General features: G+C 55.3%; 1 protein-coding gene across 1 annotated transcript; it reads right to left on the bottom strand.

Moving 5' to 3' along the window:
- Positions 1–435: 435 nt before the first annotated feature.
- On the bottom strand, positions 436–1,493 carry LOC309683508 (C-C motif chemokine 21-like; the record flags this gene model as incomplete). The annotated part of the gene is made up of 3 exons (XM_082497802.1): positions 436–601; positions 718–838; positions 1,427–1,493. The coding sequence occupies 3 exons, from the start codon at positions 1,491–1,493 to the stop codon at positions 436–438; spliced, it is 354 nt and encodes a 117-aa protein (XP_082353928.1).
- Between the last annotated feature and the right edge of the window lie 16,901 nt (positions 1,494–18,394).

Genomic DNA, 18,394 nt, shown 5'->3' with positions numbered 1-18,394 from the left:
CCTCGCCCCAGGGTCGGCAGGTGGGTGGGTGGTCGGTAGATGTCCATTGCCAGGCGTTGGGTCAGTCATCGGTGGGGAAGGCGTCCGTCCTAGGGGAGAGGAAGGCGAGGAGGAGGCAGTGAGGTGGGGAGGGTCTCAGCAAGAGCACCCACCCCAACTAGGGGGCCGTTACTTTGCATGATGTGCTTTGCCCATCCCCAGGCATAGCCTTGCCTTGCCCCAACAGCAAGAAAGAAATCTGATTTTAAGGTAAGTACAGGTCAGGAGGGAGCTGTGCCCTGAGTGCCTCCACCCCTCCAGCCGTGGCTGTGGCAGCCTTCTCACGCTCAGCCCCGAGAGCCCTCCTATTGGGAGGGATCCGGGATGGGGGGCAACACCATCACCCCATCAACCTGCCGCCTCCTGCTCCCCCCCACATACCTCTTCAGGCCTGACTTAGACCCGCTGCCGCTTCTGCCGCCTGGGTCTGCCCCCGGGACGGAGTCCCCTCTTCTTGTCCTTCTTGTCGTTATTCCCCTTCTTGTCCAGGTTCTGCATCAGCTTCTGGACAGTGGAGTCGGTGGGAGAGGCGCAGATTTTCTTATTCTTCTTGGTGGTAAACCTGTGGGTGCGGGCAGAAAGGTTTGCTTGGGGGTGGGCAGTGGGGAGGACATGGGGAGGGAGGGCTTGGCTGGAGACAAACTGCTCCAGATGGCCCCGACCACCGTAGGTACTCACACAACAGAACGCAGCAAACATCCTGACTCGGGTCCCTGGAGGATGTAGGACTTCACCAAGTGGCTGGGGATGGCGCTCTGGCTGTTCTTCAGGCAGCAGTCCGAGGCCGAGCTGCCAATGCCTGGGGGCAAGAGGGGTAGGTGGGATTTCGGACCCTCACTGAGCCAGGGCACCTTCCCAGATCCAGGGGAGAACAACACAGCCAGCTGACAGCAGAGAGTTTGCTTGGTGTCATTCATGGGAGAGATGCTGGGGCAGCACGTGAGGGTGGGAGCTCTCAACCCCAGTACCCAGTTGCAGGTCAGACCCTGCCCCAGGCATATGTGACACCAATGTCACTGCTAGCGGAGGGCAAACTGAGGCAGAGATGGGCTCCTTGCAAAGGAACCTTGTTCTCCTGCCTGCACTGTTCAACTTGGAGTTCTGCTGCCCGACCAACCACGTGCGCACACACACGTGCTCCCAAGCCAAGCAAGCACTGGAAGCCAACACCACACACCAACCAGGCATGCACACACACACACAAATACACCCAACACACAACTGCACTGCAAACGCCACACCCCCAGACATGCACACACCCAAAGGCACCACAAACATCCCCCATGCAGGACAACCACACCACCCAGCTCCCTGCAAGACCGCGCCGACCACCCATCCCCTGCCCCATCCCCACCAGAGGTGGGCAGGAGGGCTTCGTGCCCCTCACCTTGAGCCTGGGTGATGAGGACGGTAGCGGCCAGCAGCAGCAGCGGCAGGAGGAGGCGCAGAGCCATGGTGGGTGCTGCGGGTGCTGCGGGTGCTGAGACAGGCAAGGCTGGAGAGCAGGACACGCACTGCTGCCTTGTGCGGAGGCTGCTCCTATTTATCTCCGGACGCTTTGCTTTCATTTTCGGCCAGCCTGGCAGGCAGCCCACCAGCCGGCCGAGGGCTGGGTGATGGAGAAGCGGGGAGGGTGGGGGATTCCTGTAAGCTGCGAGCCCCCCTTTACAGATATGTCCTGTCTTGTTCCCAGCTGCCCATCGCGGCAGAGGGTGCCAGGTGGGGGGCACGCTGGAGGCACAGCCCCCATCACGGCCGGATGAGTTTGTCGGCTCCTGTTTCTTATCTCGTCCTGCAACCTGCCGCTACCTGCTCTTGGTGGGTCGGGTGTTGCTGCTTGCCTGTTTGTTCCCCAGACAAGGACCCTGGCAGGTGGCCAAGCCGTTGGGGAAACCGAGGAGTCAATCTGTTTTGCTTCCCCACCTTTGTGCTTTGCTCCCGAGCCAAGCCACCCATCCCACACAGGTGAGAGGGGGCTTAGGGTGACCCCGCATCCCAGCCCCCCTGAGCCCCTATCCCTGTCCAGCTGCCTCCAGGGCCTCCCCAAACAGCTGAACACATCTGTAGGGTTGGGATGTGCAGGGGCTGGACTGCAAATGGGGCTGGGGGAGATAGTGCAGCCCACTGTGTGTTAGTGCTGATGCTAAATTGTGGGGAGCTGAGGATGAGCAGGGAGCTCAGCCAGCAGGAGGAACGGGCTGATGGGAACCTCCTGAGGTTCAACACAGACAAAACGTGAAGTCCAACAGGTGGGACAGTGTGACCTCATGCAGCCAGTCAGGTTGGACATGGCTGGCAAGACAGGGGCTATGCAGAAGTGGACCTGTAGGAGCTGAATAGGAGCCCTGGGGACATCCCTGTGGTGGCAAAAGCCACTCAAAGAGATGGTCACATGGCTGGACCAAACCGTGAGCAACCTGGTGAAACACCAGTCCTGCTCTGAGCAGGGGTTGGCCAGAGACCTCCACACTTCCACGCAATTGCCAGGGCACCATCCGAAAGAGACGAAGGATGGAGGTTTCACAACCACTTTGGGCAACCTCTTCCAGTGCTTAAAATGTTCTCATGTTGAAAACATTTTTCCTGCTATTTAAGTGGAATTTCACTTGATGCCTCTTGCCCTGCCCCAGGACCCCTCCAAAGAAGAGCTGGGCATGGGTATCTCTCCAGCTTCTACAGGCAACCAGCTGTGATGAGGTCTCCCAGATGCCCGTGGGGGCCGAGCTCCTTCCCCAGCCCCCTGCCTGCCCCCTGGGGTGCAACCCCAGGACTTTTCACTGGTTCCTGATAAGGACCCTCATAAACAGTTATCAAGGGCAATGAATAACCCAGGGAGAGACCAAAGTCCTGGATGCTGTAGAAAGCAGAGCTGCGATAAGATGCCCAGGCTCTTGTCCCCCTCAGTGGGGAGAGGGCAATCAATGCTGGCATGATGGGGGGGGGAGCTCACCAACAATTGCTCTGCAACCCTCTCTTGGGCGAAGACACCAGCAAGCTGCGGTGGTTTGCTGCCTTCCTTGGGGACAAGTTGGGTGCCTGGGGCAGCGTGGGATCCAGGGCTGCATTCCTGTGACTTTGCTCATCACCCAGGCAGAAGAGAAAGGGAACTCACATGCTGGGGGTACCCATGCGCCCAGCACCTGGAGCAGGGAAGGCAACGTGCCATACACATGCAGCACCGAGGTTGATGTGGTTTCAGGCAGCAGCGCCTGGGTCATGCAGCAGGTACAGGCCATGGGCCACAGCGGGTTGCCTGTGTGTGCATCTCCCCAGTGTGCCTGGCACCATGGGGAACTGGTCCCCAGAGGCGTCTTATATGCTGTCACCCATCCCTCCAACCCCAAAGTACTGGTGGCATCAGGACAGGGCAGGAAAAGGAGAGCCACACTGGCACTGACCGCCTTTCCAGCCTGCCTTTGTGCAATATCTCCAGGCAGCAATGCCCACCTGAGCACCTGGATGAACCCTTGCCCTTGGCACGGATGTCCCACTGCAGATCCATGTGCTGGGGGAGCACTGATCCCTTAGCCATCCACACTGGTGAAATATCTCCTAAAGCCTATGTGGTGTGAGGAAAATGGATGTGTCACAAGTTGCCCTCAGCATGGACTGATCCAGCCCAGGGCTCCCTCCACTCCTGAAAGAGCCCAGGAGAGCTCTGCAGTCCCATCATAGAGCCCACATCCCTGCCTTGCCTGGTCCCAGCCCCAGCCATGGCAGCAGGAGCCTGGAAAGTCCCTGGCTCTCTGCGTGTTTTCAAGACACTGCAGCAGCATCCTCTGGCCAGAGGCCAGCCCCAAGTATGGTCTGAGCTGCTGAGGAGGGTCAGGGCACAGGTTCCCTTCACAGGCATCAAAGTTTGGGAAGCCTCTAATTGCCACAGTTCTCACCCTGAAGAAAGGAGCCGGTCAAGCGGACCCTCACTCCAGTCCCTCCAGGGGAGGTGGATTGGAGAGGACCCAGGAGGGAACAAACTAAGGGCAGGGGTACTTGGCCATTGCTCTGGCTGAGCAATGCAGGTGCACCTGCATGCCCGATCAGCAGGGCCCCATGGAAACTGGCATGGAGGTCCATGCCCCATCTCCCCTCCTACCTCTCTTCCCTCAGAGACCCCAGTTCACTCTTTCCTTCCCAAGTGCCTTGCTCTGTCACCTGTCCCTGCAGAGCAGGGAGAAATCTGGGAGCTTCTGGCAGTGAGAGAGGGGTGAGCATCCCTGTTTACAGGGCGGTCAAAAGGCAGGCTGAAATTTTGGGATACAAAGGAACTGCTGGGGGTGGGAGGGTGGGGGTGCAAGCAAGGCTTTTTGGGGCTCTCCAGCACCAGCATCCTCCAGCAGCTGCTCTGACCAGGCACAACTTCTTGCACGCATCCATGTAAGCACATTTCTCACCAGCTTGGGCTCCTGCAGCCACCAGCCTTTCCTCAGGCGTGCAGGACAGAGGTATACATGGGGAGGGGTACATAACCAAGCAGGGTGCCTCTCTGCAGTGTCTCAGCTACAAAGAACCCCTTTCTGGCCCCAAGGTCTGTGTCGGAAACCGTACAGAATGTTTGCAACAGGGCTTTGTGCAATGGTGCCTCCAGCTGCCCCCATGCTCAGGCAGCCCAACTCCAGGCCTTGGGAGTTGTGGTGGTGGGACCTGCAGACTTGCAGGAAGAGGGGAGGATGACCTAGGCAGAGACTACAATGTTCCTGCATACTGAGTGTGAAAAGACAGTGGAACCATAGCAAAATTCACCCAACCATCTTGCTCGTGAGCCTTTCCCAGGCAGTGAAACTACTGTGGCAGCTTGTAGGGACCAACTCAAGTCTCCATCCCGAGTACTTCCCATGTTTGCCCCCTGCACCCCAGCACCAGAGCCTGGAGTTTGTCCATGAATTGCTTCCCTGGCTTCCACCACTGTAGTTTCCTGGTATCTCACCCCGTAATACCAGGAGATCCTCTCCCTGCTGAGCCTTCAGCCCTCTGCTCACCCAGCCCTGAGCTGCTCTTCAGCCCTGCAAAAGCCCCAGGTTCTGTCCCTCTTCACCAGACAGCAGGGTCTGCTCCCCGGCAAGCTTGGGGTTGGGAGCAGAGACTCCTCAGGTACACGCGTGGACCGAAGGCATTGAGGGGAACCCATCAGGGGGACTGGGAATTTCCAAATCCTTCTGGATGCTGCCTCCAAGTTAAAGTCACTGCTAACAGGAACAGGGTCGCGCAGCTCAGCTCAACCCGCTGACCAGCAAATTCCTTCCTGCAGAGGCCCCGATTCCCAGGACCCAGCACAGAGGTAGTTTGCAAAGCTAAAGCATGGAAAACCCCCATAGCTGGGAACGGGAGCAGGCTGCCTGCCAGGCACACCGTATAGAAATGCCGTATAGTGAAACGGTCCTCGGGAAGCGGGAAAGAATTGCTGGAAGCCGGCAGCACACGAGCCAGGCAGGCTCCCTGCCGGCTGCCGCACCATCCCCCGGCATTCGGCGAGGCTGATGGGAAGAGCGGGATGAGCACAACATGCTGGGAAGAGCAGGGAAGCCAGCTCTCCAAGAGTCCCCTCCCCGCGCACAGCCGCTGGAGCCGGCTGGGCTTGGAAAGGGTCCTTGACCAGGAGAATTTTGCCCCCCACACCCCCCACACCCCAGGTGGAAATTTTGTTTTGCAGCTGGATGTGGGTGCGAGGGGTTAACCCTTTGGCTGCTAGCATGCCTGCAGAGCGGCTCAGGGGCTTTGGAGCAGGACAGGCTCACTGCTGGTAAATGTTCATGGGGGTAGCGGGCGGGCTGAGAGGGACCCAAGCGGGTCTTGTGCCGTGGCAAGATGCCCTCTTCCTACAGCATCCTCTGCGTGGTGTGCAGCGCTGCCCGTACTGCTCCCTCAGACCTAAACACAGGGAGCCGGGACAAATCTGTGTCTGGTCTCCCTGTGGAAAGCATGTGGTCAGGGTTGCTCGGCTCTCACCTTTCCTGATCCAGGCATTACCCAACACACATGATCCTTTGTGCTCAGGCTCTTGTGAGCATCCATGTTTGTCACTACGTCACCAAGAAATATATTCAGCGCTGAAAGGGGTGATGATGCAGAGCCTGTCCCTCTGTGGCACAGGCAGAGACCTCCATGGGGTGGCCGAGGTTCGTGGTGGGAAGGGGACACAGCAAGAGGCTCCTGCTTTTGGCAGAGACGCTAGTCCAGAGAGCAGCAGATGCTGCAGTGAAGAGGGGGTCAACTGGTGTTTGAATAACCCTCCAAAAACAGGGTCCCTCTGAGCCCTTCTGTCAACCACAGGCTCTGCCCTCCCTCTTCCACCGAGAAGTACATCAATCCTCCATCCAGAAATCCCACGGTTTGTCCTTTAGCAGCATAAAACTCAGTGGAAACTGCTGGCACCATCCCAACCCTTGTTGAAAGTGGAGATGTAACAAGTCATAAATCCTCTCACGGCAAAGTGAGCAGCGGCCCCTGAAGCAAGGCACGGTGCGCGCGCCAGCCGAGCCAGGAGCTCTGCACGGTTTGGAATGGGCGGGTTGGCTGGGATCTGTCCGAGCTGGGATGCGCACACGAGTATGCTTCGTGCAAAGGCATCGTCCCAGCGTGTGAATTTAGAGAGGCTCGAGAAGCTGCTGGGAAAAAAGCTGGCTGAGTGTTGTTGGAGAGGAAACCGCTCCTTCTCCATCTTGGTGCCGAGAGACGTCGGGCTTTGTACTTGACATCAGGCAGAGCCGTGCTGCAGACACCCGGCGTCCGCCCAGCAGCCTGCTCTGCCCCACGCTTCTGGCATGAGCTCAGCTCCACAGTCTGGAGAGCCTGGATCCAGTCTCCAGAGCAAAGAGTGGCTGGCACATGCGGCAAGTTCATCAGGAGGGGGGAAATGGAGACAGAGAAATTAAAGACGGCCAAAGGGAAATGAAGCAAAACATTGAGAAGGCTCTGGAGAGTTTGCAGAAGACGTTAGAGCAACACGTAAACTTGGAACTGGATATGCTCCAGCCAAGAGTAGAAAACACCAGAGAAGGGCTCTGGTCCTGGTGGTGGCTCAGCCATTCTAACCAGGGAAGCAACCACCCAACAACCAGACAGCGGTGGAAAAGGCAAAAGGCTGAGAGAAAGCAAAGAGAAAGGAGATGAAGCCCCACAGGGCTGGGAGCTGCCGGGCACTGACAGCATGCAGAGACCTGCTGTGTTGCCTGCCAGCTTCATGGGCCATGAGTGTCTGGACTTGGCATCAGAGGGAGCACCAGTGGCCAGGAGGTCACTCGAATAGTGTCCGGCTGAGCCCTTCCCGGCAGCCTGCAGGGAAAGGAAACAGCTGGTGGAAGGGAAGAAAAGGGATGAGGGATCTCCAGGAGCCCAGTTCCACGCTGGACAGGTCTCATCCTGACCGGATATAATTAAAAGATAAGAAGAAGTTGTATACTCCACACCTAAATATAACTGGTCGTAACAGTAATTAAGAGCAGCAGGGCAGAGTGATGGAGCTGTCAAAACCCTTCAATAGCTGACTCCACCATAGCGGCAGCACTTGAAGACGTGAGGAGTGACCTGAGGGTCATTTTGGTACCTGGGCAGACAGGAGGAATGCAGAGGAGGTGCCCTGCACCACCAAGGAGACCTACACAATACAGAGCAACCTCCTCCCAGGCACACACAGAGCAGGGACTGACCCGGGTGCACCAAAGACCTGGGGAGTCAAGACTGGAGGTTTGACTTGGCCATCGAATTGGTGTCTCCAAGAGGAGGCAAGGGGCACCCACCAGAGTACAGGGAAAACAGTGTTTGGAGCTGGGATTCTGCTTGAGATGCCGCACCCAGTCAGCGAGCATCCGAGCTCTTTGGTTCGGCAGGTGGCTGCAGGTGGTGTGCGATGGGCTGGGAGCAGTGCGAGGGGCTGGAAATTCCCTTTGGGGTTGGGGATCAGGCGGGACGGCTGTTTACAGCACGGGAAGAGCTGCAGGGCCAGAAGCCGGGAGACCTCCCGGCAGCATCCGCCTGCCAAAGCTCTGCAGAACTTGTAATGGCAGCTCTGGAAAAGTCACCCAGCCAGTTCGCAAGACTCTCCTGCAGGTTGCCTGGCTCAGGCATCAGGAGGACGGGGAGACACACCGCAATACCCACCGATGGGTCCCATCCCAATGCCTGAGCAGCAGAACAGACCATGCATGTTGCAAAGGTCTGGAAGAGCTCAGGGCTGCCAAGATGAGACTGAGCCCAGGCCCCATCCCTCTGAAGTGACTGACTGGTTGCAGTCACAAAGGGGAACTTCTGCCCCCCCAAGAACGACACGAGGGTTGCAACAGAAATTTCCACCTGTGCAGGGTTCCAATCCAGGCCAGAAGTTGACAATTGCCAGCACTGCAGATGCCCATGTCGCTGCACCAAGGCAAGGTTATAGAGTCAAGAAAGAGGTTTATGAGACCAGTTGATACAGTTGGCATCACTTGATTGGCAGGGAGAGCATCCTTGAGACATGCTGCTGTCCCCATTGCCTACAGCTACCTCCCACTGGACAGCGGATCACTTAGACAAATACCACAGCCCCTGAAACCCCTCAGGACAGAAGTCTGGCATATGTGGTCCATCCTGTGCCCCTTGGGTTTCTCTCTCCACTCAGCGGGGAGATGAGGCCAGATCCTGTGCAAACATTGTTCAGCAATAATTAAAACATCCTTGTGTTAGCAACACTATTTTGGTCACAAATGCAAAGCACAGCACCGCACAAGCTGCCGTGAAGAAAATTAGCTCTATCCTAGATAAAACTACTACAATCTCCACTCATTATTCGATGCCATTTATGGCGTGCTCAGGCCCCACACCATCCAATACATCCTCATTAACCACCACCCATCCTTTGATTTATACACAGATACCATTCCTTTAGTCCATGGGCCACCCCTGTGAAATGTCCATAAAATGTCTCCTGAGTTCATTTAGTCCCTGACTTTGAGCTCCATCTAATATGGCGGTCACTCAGAACAGGAGAGGTGGTGTGTTGCATGGAGTTACTGGGCACCAAAGCCAGCTCAGGTCAGGTCACTGCTGCACTTGCACTGCATCTTGTGAGGCTCATCCTCCATTGGTTCAGGTGGTTCACAGAATCACAGAATCACAGAATGGTCAGGGTTGGAAGGGACCTCTGGAGATCACCCAGTCCAACCCCCCTGCCAGAGCAGGGTCACCTACAGCAGTTGCACAGGACGGCGTCCAGGCGGGTTTGGAATGTCTCCAGAGTGGGAGACTCCACCACCTCTCTGGGCAGCCTGTGCCAGTGCTCTGCCACCCTCAAACTAAAGAAGTTCCTCCTCATGTTAAGAGGAAACTTCCAATGTTCAAGTTTGTGCCCATTACTTCTTGTCCTATCACTGGGCACCACTGAAAAAAGACTGGTCCCACCCCCCCCGGCACCCTCCCTTTAAGTATTTATAAGCATTAATAAGATCCCCCCTCTGCCTTCTTTTCTCTAGACCAAAAAGACCCAAGTCCCTCAGCCTTTCCTCATAAGAGAGATGATCCAAACCCCTAATCATCTTTCCTGCTATAGTAATTCCCATAACATGCAACTCAAATCATGGGTTACAACGATGTAAGGGTATATCCACTACAGTCTCCACCCCTGGTCCCTGTGGACCAGGCTATAGGATTCAACATTGCAATGAACTCCTACCCTTTCCCCTGCTCTGCTGTAAACTTACCCATGAGCCACAATCCCTTCAAGGGAGAACCTGCTCTGGCATAGCAGGCGAGGTTGGACTAGATGACCTTTAAAGGTCCCTTCCAACCCAAACTATTCTGTGATACTATGGCATTACCTGTGGGCTGCAATCTTTTAGGGGTGTTCCTGCTCCAGCATGGCATTAGCCATAGCCTCTTTAGGGGTATACCTGCTGTGGCATGGACTTTTCCATGGCCACAGACACTTCAAAGTGTACCTGCTGCAACATGGACATACCCATGGCCACAGACACCTTGGGGTGTACCTGCTTCCACATGGACTCATCCACAGGTCATGGTCCCTTTGACTCAAGTTCATGCCAGAGTTCCAGCTGATCCAATACAGCACCACAGGAATGACAGCGATGCCCTTGCCATCTGTTAGCCCAGGCGCATGGCCATTGCTGTTATCAAAAAGTTCCCAGGCATAGCAGAGTAAGATAAGCACTAGGGCAAGCAGCAAAAGCAAAAAGCAGCCCTAACAAGCACTGGACTCTGATATACAGTGAGGCAAACAAGCCCCATGGCAAGCACAGCAGCCTGCCAATTAGTAGCTAAACAGCTATAACAGCTATAAATTTGGTCTAGCACACTCCAATCAAATCTGTCATTATCTTGAACCCTTCAAGCACCATGGTGGGTGCCAAAAAGGCACACTCTGTCCCAGCCAAAACTAGTACATCTGCCACATCACACATGAACACCTTTCTATTCCACAGTTAGAGCTTCACCAGCCCACTCCAACTCTGTCTGTGATGCTGTAGAAGCCCCAGGTGGGATCACTGCAAGCACAAATGGCAAGAGCCAACCTCCATCTGCCACTGAGGCCAAAATACAATAGTCAGGGAGCTTTATTTTGATAGACATGAAGGACAGAAACAATGGTTATGTTCATCCTGTCTGACCGTAAGCCAGGAGCTATCATCGACTGAGCCCACTGTCATGATCGATCAGGACAATTCCTCTTCTGTAAGCACAACCCAGACATCCCTGCTGTCCATCAGTATGTCCAGTCTCAATAGTTTCAGCAGCCAAAATAACCTGTACTTACAAAATGTGTGGCGGGCACAAACACCAGGGAATCACAAAACAGGGAACACATACATCAGTGGACCACTGCTGACACCAGCCATTTCTGGAGTCAGCCTTTCAGACAAAAAGAAAATGGATAAGGCTTTGAAAGAAGGATGAGAAGGGATACGGCTCATATCCAAGCCAGGACCTCCCTTTATGGCACTAGGGCAGTTTTAATAGATGTCTCTAATGGGGCAGGAGACTGGCGTGCAGCCTTCTCAGGCACCTAAACACAGTGTCCCACCAGATTGCCCCACAACAGTATGCATTGGGCACATTTACTTACTCAAAGCTGCAGGGCCAGACCAGAGAGCACTAATCAGTTCTCCGTCACTCTGGTTGGCCATGGCCAACAGCTTGTTGCCCACAGTAACTGTGATGCTGAGGTCTCTCATATTTACAACATCCAGTTTCCATGAGGAACGCTGCAGAAACCAAGAAACTTCAGATACACTCTCCACCCAATATATCACAAGGAAATCCTACAGTGTGTAGGATGGACCCCCCGTCTTCCCAAGGATGGAGGTCTGGTGGCACTTGTGGAGACTCTAGAGCATTCCCAAAGGCCCAGACAGCCCCAAGCTGCTCTGGGGATGCCATGGGTCAAAGCTCAGGATGAACCTGACCCAAATGTCCATGGTCCCTCTCTTGTCCCAAATCATGAGCTACTTCTCACCCAATAAGACTGAGTTGCCCTGGAAAAGGGATCATGTCTGAAAAACAGTGAGGAAGCTGGCATCTCTTCTGGAGAAGAGCCTAAACCCTTCCTCTCTGACCTGGGGAGGACATGAAGGAGCAATTTTCCTTGACCCACCTGGTACTTCCCGCAGCCCAGAGTTTCTCTGTCCCTGTGGGCTGGTGTGTCCTGTCTCCATCCTTCTGATGTCTTCAGAGCCTTGGCAGGCGGATGCTGCCGGGAGGTCTCCCAGCTTCTGGCCCTGCAGCTCTTCCCGTGCTGTAAACAGCCGTCCCGCCTGATCCCCAACCCCAAAGGGAATTTCCAGCCCCTCGCACTGCTCCCAGCCCATCGCACACCGCCTGCAGCCACCCGCCGAACCAAAGAGCTCGGATGCTCGCCGACCGGCTGCGGCATCTCAAGCAGAATCCCAGCTCCAAACTCTATTTTCCCTGTACTCTGGTGGGTGCCTCTTCTCTTCTGCCTCCTCTTGGAGACCAGTTCTGTGTGACACATGAGGCCTTTTGCCCCTTGCAGAGACTGATGGAGACAGAAAGATGGTCCTAACACAGCCAGAGCTGTTGAGGCATATAGGCACTGGATAGAGGAACATCTCTGCGCACTCAAAGCAGATCTACCTCTGGTGGCCCAGCTGTTGGGTGACTCTCCACATACCCATGAAGCCCTGCACTGTGTGCAGTCTGAAGGTCCAAATCCCCATCCTAGGGCCCTGGGGTCCAGAGGTCCCATCCCTGCCTCCCCTGATGGTTCCTGTCCTGATGCCCTGGCAGCAGAGCAGACCCTGCATGTTGCAGAGGTCTGGAGGAGCTCAAGGCTGCCAAGACGAGATTCAGACCAGATCGTGCCCCATGTATCCCAACAGTAATTGACTGTGGTTGCAATCAGGAAGGGGATTTTGCACCCCCAGGAAGACCACAAGGGCCATGGCCCTAATTCCCATCTGCGCAGGGCTCTGCTCCAGTACCGAAGGTCTCTGTGAGAGTTGCCAACATTGCAAAACAGCAGCTTTGCTGGAGGGAGAGGGGGAAGATGTACAAACCAGCAGCAGAGGACTGTGTGCCGTTTCAGTGCTGAAACTTCTGGAAATGTTCCTGCTCTCTTTGTATTCACCTTGTGTTCCCACCTCCGGGAGCAGGACTGGTGGGGATCTGCAAGACCAGACCCCAGCTCACACCATGAGCTGCATGCCATCTGCCCAGTGAAAGGACCTTTCCACTAAGCCTGGAAAACCAAAGGCTGAAGCATCTCCCCTCCTCTCCACACGGCGTAGAACCCTTTCATTATCCAACAGCCAAAGCTTGTGGCCAGAGATGGAAACTCGATGTTGGAGCAGCAAGGAGCAGAGTTCAGCGCATCCCCTGCATCTTCCCAGGTGGGCATGGACAGAGGGACTGGTTACCCGTGATGTTGGCAGTGCTGTGGGGATCAGAGCTGCAGATAAGGGGCTTCAGACCCCACACAGACACCCCCTCTTTTTGTCTGATGCCTCCAGCATCATGGACAGGGGATTTCCTCTGAAGCACCGTCTGCATTTTCTCTTCCAAACAGTAAGACCCCACCAGGCCCACAGCTCCCCTTGCCAGAGGGGTGATGACATGCAGGGTCAGGGAATGAGGGCACAAGCCTCAGCACAGCCCCACCATGGTCTGGCAGGATGCCCTGAACCCCTCTGGGGTGCAGTATCCCCCATCTTCCTCTGCTCCCATCTGCAGTGGCCCTGGTGCTCTGGGGAGGCTGTGTGTTCCCCTCTGGCTGGTTCACCCTGTGTCAGGGCAGCACTGGCGCACATAAAGGTTGGTCTAGGTAGGTTTGGGGAGAGGGTTTGGAGCACAAACACATAGGCGATGGTAGCATGTTTACAACCAAAACCACACAAAACATTGCTCTCCAAAAGGGGAGGCTGGAACAGCCAGGGTGGATGGCCAACCTTGCACCTCTGCACAGCTCCAGCTTCTCATGGAAGTAACCTCCTCCTGGGGGACCCCCACCTCCCATCATCTGGCCCATCACACTAACCCCATGCCCTCCCTGCCTCTCATTGGGTGCCTCTTCATCTCCTGTCCTCGTGATGCTAGACTCTTTGCCTGGGGCAATTGATCTTCCTGGAACCTCTTTAAATTTGCAATCGCTCATGTATCACAGGGAATTAAAAGATTAAGCATATGTCCAGGCTGCTGAGCCTGAGCTGAGCACACAGCCGAGATCGCACACAGCCGCTTTGGCTAAAGCACTGCAAAGATAAGGATAACACTCCAAACATCCAAGCAGCTCTTAGAGGTCAAGCCGCTCTCCCTTCCCACTTGATGTTATCTGCCTTGGGATCTCCTAGGTCACACACAGATTTCGAGAAAAAAATCCCGTCTTATTTAAAAACTTTCGACTGCCAGAGATGTCCTCCAGCTTAGGGATGTGCTATGGGCTAAGTGTCTCCCCAGACATATGCGCCATCTTTCTGGTCACCCCTGTACCCCTGTCAAATATTGGCATAACATTTTCTTCTAAATCTTCTGGAAATCCCCGCTGTCCGGAGACTTGGCCAGTGCCTGTGCTCGGCACGCTTTGCTGGAATAGGCATTTTATATATGCTAAAGCAAGTGACGCAGAACTTTAGAAGAACTCTTCTGGGGTGGGCGCACTCCATCTGACATTGTACTTCCAAATCTCCCTTTGAGGACCTCCCTGAAACAACGTGCTGGATCCATCTAGCTCCGCTGCAGTCCCTTGACTGTGGAACACCTCAGCGTGCTGGCCCCAAGCTGCCCAAGAAAAGCCGGGTGCAGAAAGCTACAGCTGGGTGACCTGCAGCCTGGAACCCCCACCCAACCCACCAGGGGATTGGCAGCATCCTTTGTGGGTCTGCATGCAGGCAGCAATCTCATGGTCATCAGGTCTGCACTGCACAGGGCTATGACTGGGCAACCCAGTGGTCTCCTCCAGGCTTAAACACCAAACCGTGCAAGCAGGAGCCCAGAGGAACAAGAAACGAAGGGAGATGTGGCACCCGCACCTTCCTCTGTCCTCACGCCACAGCCAGAGCTCTCCTGTCCATCCCTGGCTGCCAGACTATCTGTGGGCCAAAGCCACCAACACACCCCACACTGCCCACTCCTTACTTCCTCTCTGAGGATGCCCCCATAAAAAGCTGTCCTTCCAGTCCCTCGGTACTAAACTCAACACAGTGTAATTTCTGGGAAGCTTTGGATCTCACATGTGTTTGTCCCACTTCCCAGGCTCCTCAGCTGCCCAGCTGTTCCTCTCCATTTGAGCTAATCACAGAGATTAAGGCAAAGACCCAGCCTGGAAGGTTTGCAAACAGCTTCAGCCTGTTTCTGCAAACAGCTTTTGCAGTCGCACTCTTGCACAAAAGCACACGGGATAATAAACCCCGTGGCATCTGTGCAGGGAGTTCCCCAGAAAGGCTCAGCGCTAACCCAGCCCAGCCTGGAGCCAACCAATGCCACTTAGAGCCACCAGCTTAGGGAGACTGCAACCACAGGGCCACCAGGCACAGGTCCTTCAAAGGGGAAGCTAAGGGAGGCAGCGAGGCTGGAGAAAAGGTGCCCCGAGCTGTCAGAGGGAAGGCTCAAGTCCATAATGCATCTCACCACAGAGCTTGGGTCCCAGTGTCCCCTGTCCACCCAAGAAGTCTGCCCAGGTGTAACCTCCACCCTCCCAAGCACACTAACACACTTACTCCTTCAAGGAGGGGTAAGCCCACCATCCCGGCAGGGCACAGTGGAGCTGAGCAGCCAGCCCAGGGCAGAGGGGAGCCTCCACCGCAGTCCTCTCACCCAGAGTCCCCTGTCCTTCTGCCCCATGGCTGCAGGTGGTAGCTGCTGGCTGGAGCTGTTCATTACTAGATTGACTTCAGATTTTGCAGACTTTGAACTCTCGTGGCCAGGAGACTCCAAGCCAACACAACAGAGAAGCCATCCTGCATCTGTCCAGCTGTGTGCTGAGGTTTCTGCAGCCACCCACTGAGCAAGCCGCTGTCCCTGTCAAAGTAAACAGGTTGTCCTCCCTCTACTAACAAGCTCGAAGGATCACTTTTAACCCCCAGCCCATCTGTAGCCCCATGCTTGCCATTGTATGAAGCAAGCAGCTTGCAGCTGGCCTCGCTGTGACCGCATGGAGAAAGAAGGGGGTGCAGCCACCTGGGGCTCCTGATGGACTGCAGTATATGATAGACAGTTGACAAACACAACTCTTCCCAGGCGTTGAGCACTGAGTCCCAAGGGATGGATGTGAACCTGAGCTGGGGAGAAGACAGAAGTCATAAGAAGGGCTTGTGGTTGAAACGCGCTCTTTTCCCCCAGCATGGCGGAGAAGGTCCCCCAGTATCACTGTTTTTGAGGTGAGAAAGATATTTCCTACGGCAGTTTGCCTGCAAGAGTGTGACAGTGGGCTAAAATGCACTGGTCTGATGCCCATGTGCTTTGGGGACACAAGGTGGCTCATGTGCGGACACCAGGGCAGGAGCAGAGCACACAGCCCATTTCCCTGGCAATGCAGGGACCCAAGCAAGCCTGTCCAGCTCTAGGCATGTCAAACAGGGAGGTCTGTCCTCCTGTCCTTCCCCTCCCTGCCACCAGCACCCTCATCCTCCCCAGGGCCAGCACAGCACAAGTCTGGGGTGATCTACATCAGGCTCAAATGGCTGCAGACATTTGGCCTCTCTTGCAGCCACACCAGGACCTCCTCTGCCTGCCGGTCAGCAGTTTTGAAGGCAGACAACGGGCGGTACTTGCACTGCTTCAAAGCACAAAGTTCAGGCTAAGCACGGCGGGGTTTTGTCAGGGTACAAGGTGAGCAGGGATCCAGATGGCCCAGGTGCAGGGAGCCCGATGAGTGTTCTGTCTGTGGTGTCTTGGCTAGAGAAGGTCCCATCCCCTTCTTGTCACGGTCATCACCTTCCCAGGGTGATGTCTTCCAGGTATGACAGCCCAAAGCTTCTGCCAATAACACAAACAGGACAACTTGGACCCCAAACCTGATCAGTTAAACCAGAATCGTTGCTCAGATTTACAGAAGGGAGATTTTGAGACAGTTTAATTAATTTAATGGAGGAGCACAATCAGAGGAAGAAAAACAGGAAAAGTACTGTCAATGCTCCTTTTTTTTTTTTTTTTTCTTTTAAATAAGCATGTTCCTGACAGGCACGTGAGTGAAAGGCATGGGTTTTCCAGCCAGGGGAGCTGCCAGAGGAGCACTGTGGACCCCGTGCTGACCAGGGGACCCTGGGAACCCGCAGCACTGATGAATGTCCTCACCATGAACTGTGGTGAGAGGCGACTGTTTCTCATTAGTCAGGAGGACAAAAGCGTCCCAGAAAATCACAGGGACATGACCAGATAGAGAAGCTTTTCAAGTGACTAACTGTCCATGGATGAGGGGCAAGGGAGGACAAAAGGAGCAAAAAGAGAGCACACAGACCCGATTTCTCAACTTCATGACGTAGTGGCAGCAGCTCTTGGGCAGAGAGGAACTGCGGTGACTATACAGTTTGTCCCTTTCCCTGCTGGTTTCTCCATAGATGCAGCCCCAGTCTTCCAGCACCTCAACCACAAACCCAGGGGTCGCCTATAATTTCAGACAAATCTTTTGCATCGGTACCTCCTGATTTATTACTGCAGCTGCCCTGGAGCAAGAGTGTCCTCCTGAAGCATGCTCAGGCTGCAGTGGCACTGCTGGAACGTCACTGCGTGTGCACGCTCCCTCGCATGCTTTCGAGCCAGGGCAGCTAGCGCTGAGCTGAGTGTATGGGGGTGAGCAGGGTCAGGGACCATCCTCGAGGGATGGGGGATGCGGCCACTCCGTCTGGGGATGAGAGAGCTTGGCCCCAGGCAGCTCCCTGCCAGCTGGCCGGGGTGCCGGGTGGCCTTCCCGCTCACACTTAATCAGCTTATCCCGACCCAGCAGTTCCCTCATTAATCACCGACGGACGTGGGTCCCACCAGGGCCTGAGAGAGCCGAGGCACTTTCCTTTCCCTGTGCACCCCATGGTTTCCCCGATTTACACCCTCCCACCTCTGAAACGTAGGCGTAACCTTGTGCCCTGCTCCATTCCTGATGGAGACGTCAGCGTCCCGCTGCTTCTTCCCCTGCAAGGCAGCTCTAGCCCCCCGTCACCCGAGAAGCTCTGCCCCCAGCCCCAGGGCATGCCCTGTGTGGGAAGCCCCTGCCCCACGCCGCTCTCCCCGCTCTCCCCGTAGCCCTCTGTGTGAGGCCAAAGCGTTTACAAGCGCTTTCCAAGCAGCTCAAATAATTTTCCCTCTCCCATCTCCTTCAGAGCTGGCAGAGGAGCATGTTGGGATGAGTCCGAATCCAGAAGCAAATGCTAGAAATTGGCTTCTTTTCTTATCTGAGTTTGTACGACTCCTAAAGTTGTTTGGTCCGGCTCTTCTCCACCAGCTCCAAGAGCCCTGTGGTCCAAGCAGTTCCTTGCCAAGACCAATGCGTCTTCAGGCTCGGACTGGGCAGCTGGGACTGTCTGGGGCAGAGCAGGCTTTCCTACCACCAAGCATCAGGCACTCATTTTCCCCAGCCTTCTCCCATCCCTCCTTCAGACTCCCTCTGGCCAAGACCATTTTCAGCTACTGCTCTCCCCAGTCTTCTCCCATTGCCTTCACAGACTCACAAATCCATCTCATGGATTCACAAACCAAACTAGGTCTCAGGTCCCACCTCCTATCCAAAGCAGAGGCAGCGGTGGGATCACAGCAGGTTGCACAGGACTTTGCCCAGCTGCGTCTTGACAACCTCCAAGGCTGGAGCTCCTACCACCTCTCCAGGCTCCTCTTCAAACACATGGCTGTTCCCATAGGGAAAAACTTCCCCATGCTACAAGCTAGGTCACTCTCTCTCATCCTCCCATGCACCTCCATTAAAAGCCTGGCT

This window comes from Vanellus vanellus, assembly GCF_965231255.1.
Source record: "Vanellus vanellus genome assembly, chromosome: Z".
Taxonomy (NCBI): domain Eukaryota; kingdom Metazoa; phylum Chordata; class Aves; order Charadriiformes; family Charadriidae; genus Vanellus; species Vanellus vanellus.
The sequence above is the reverse complement of the archived record's forward strand: the minus strand, read 5'-3'. Positions and strand labels throughout refer to the sequence as shown.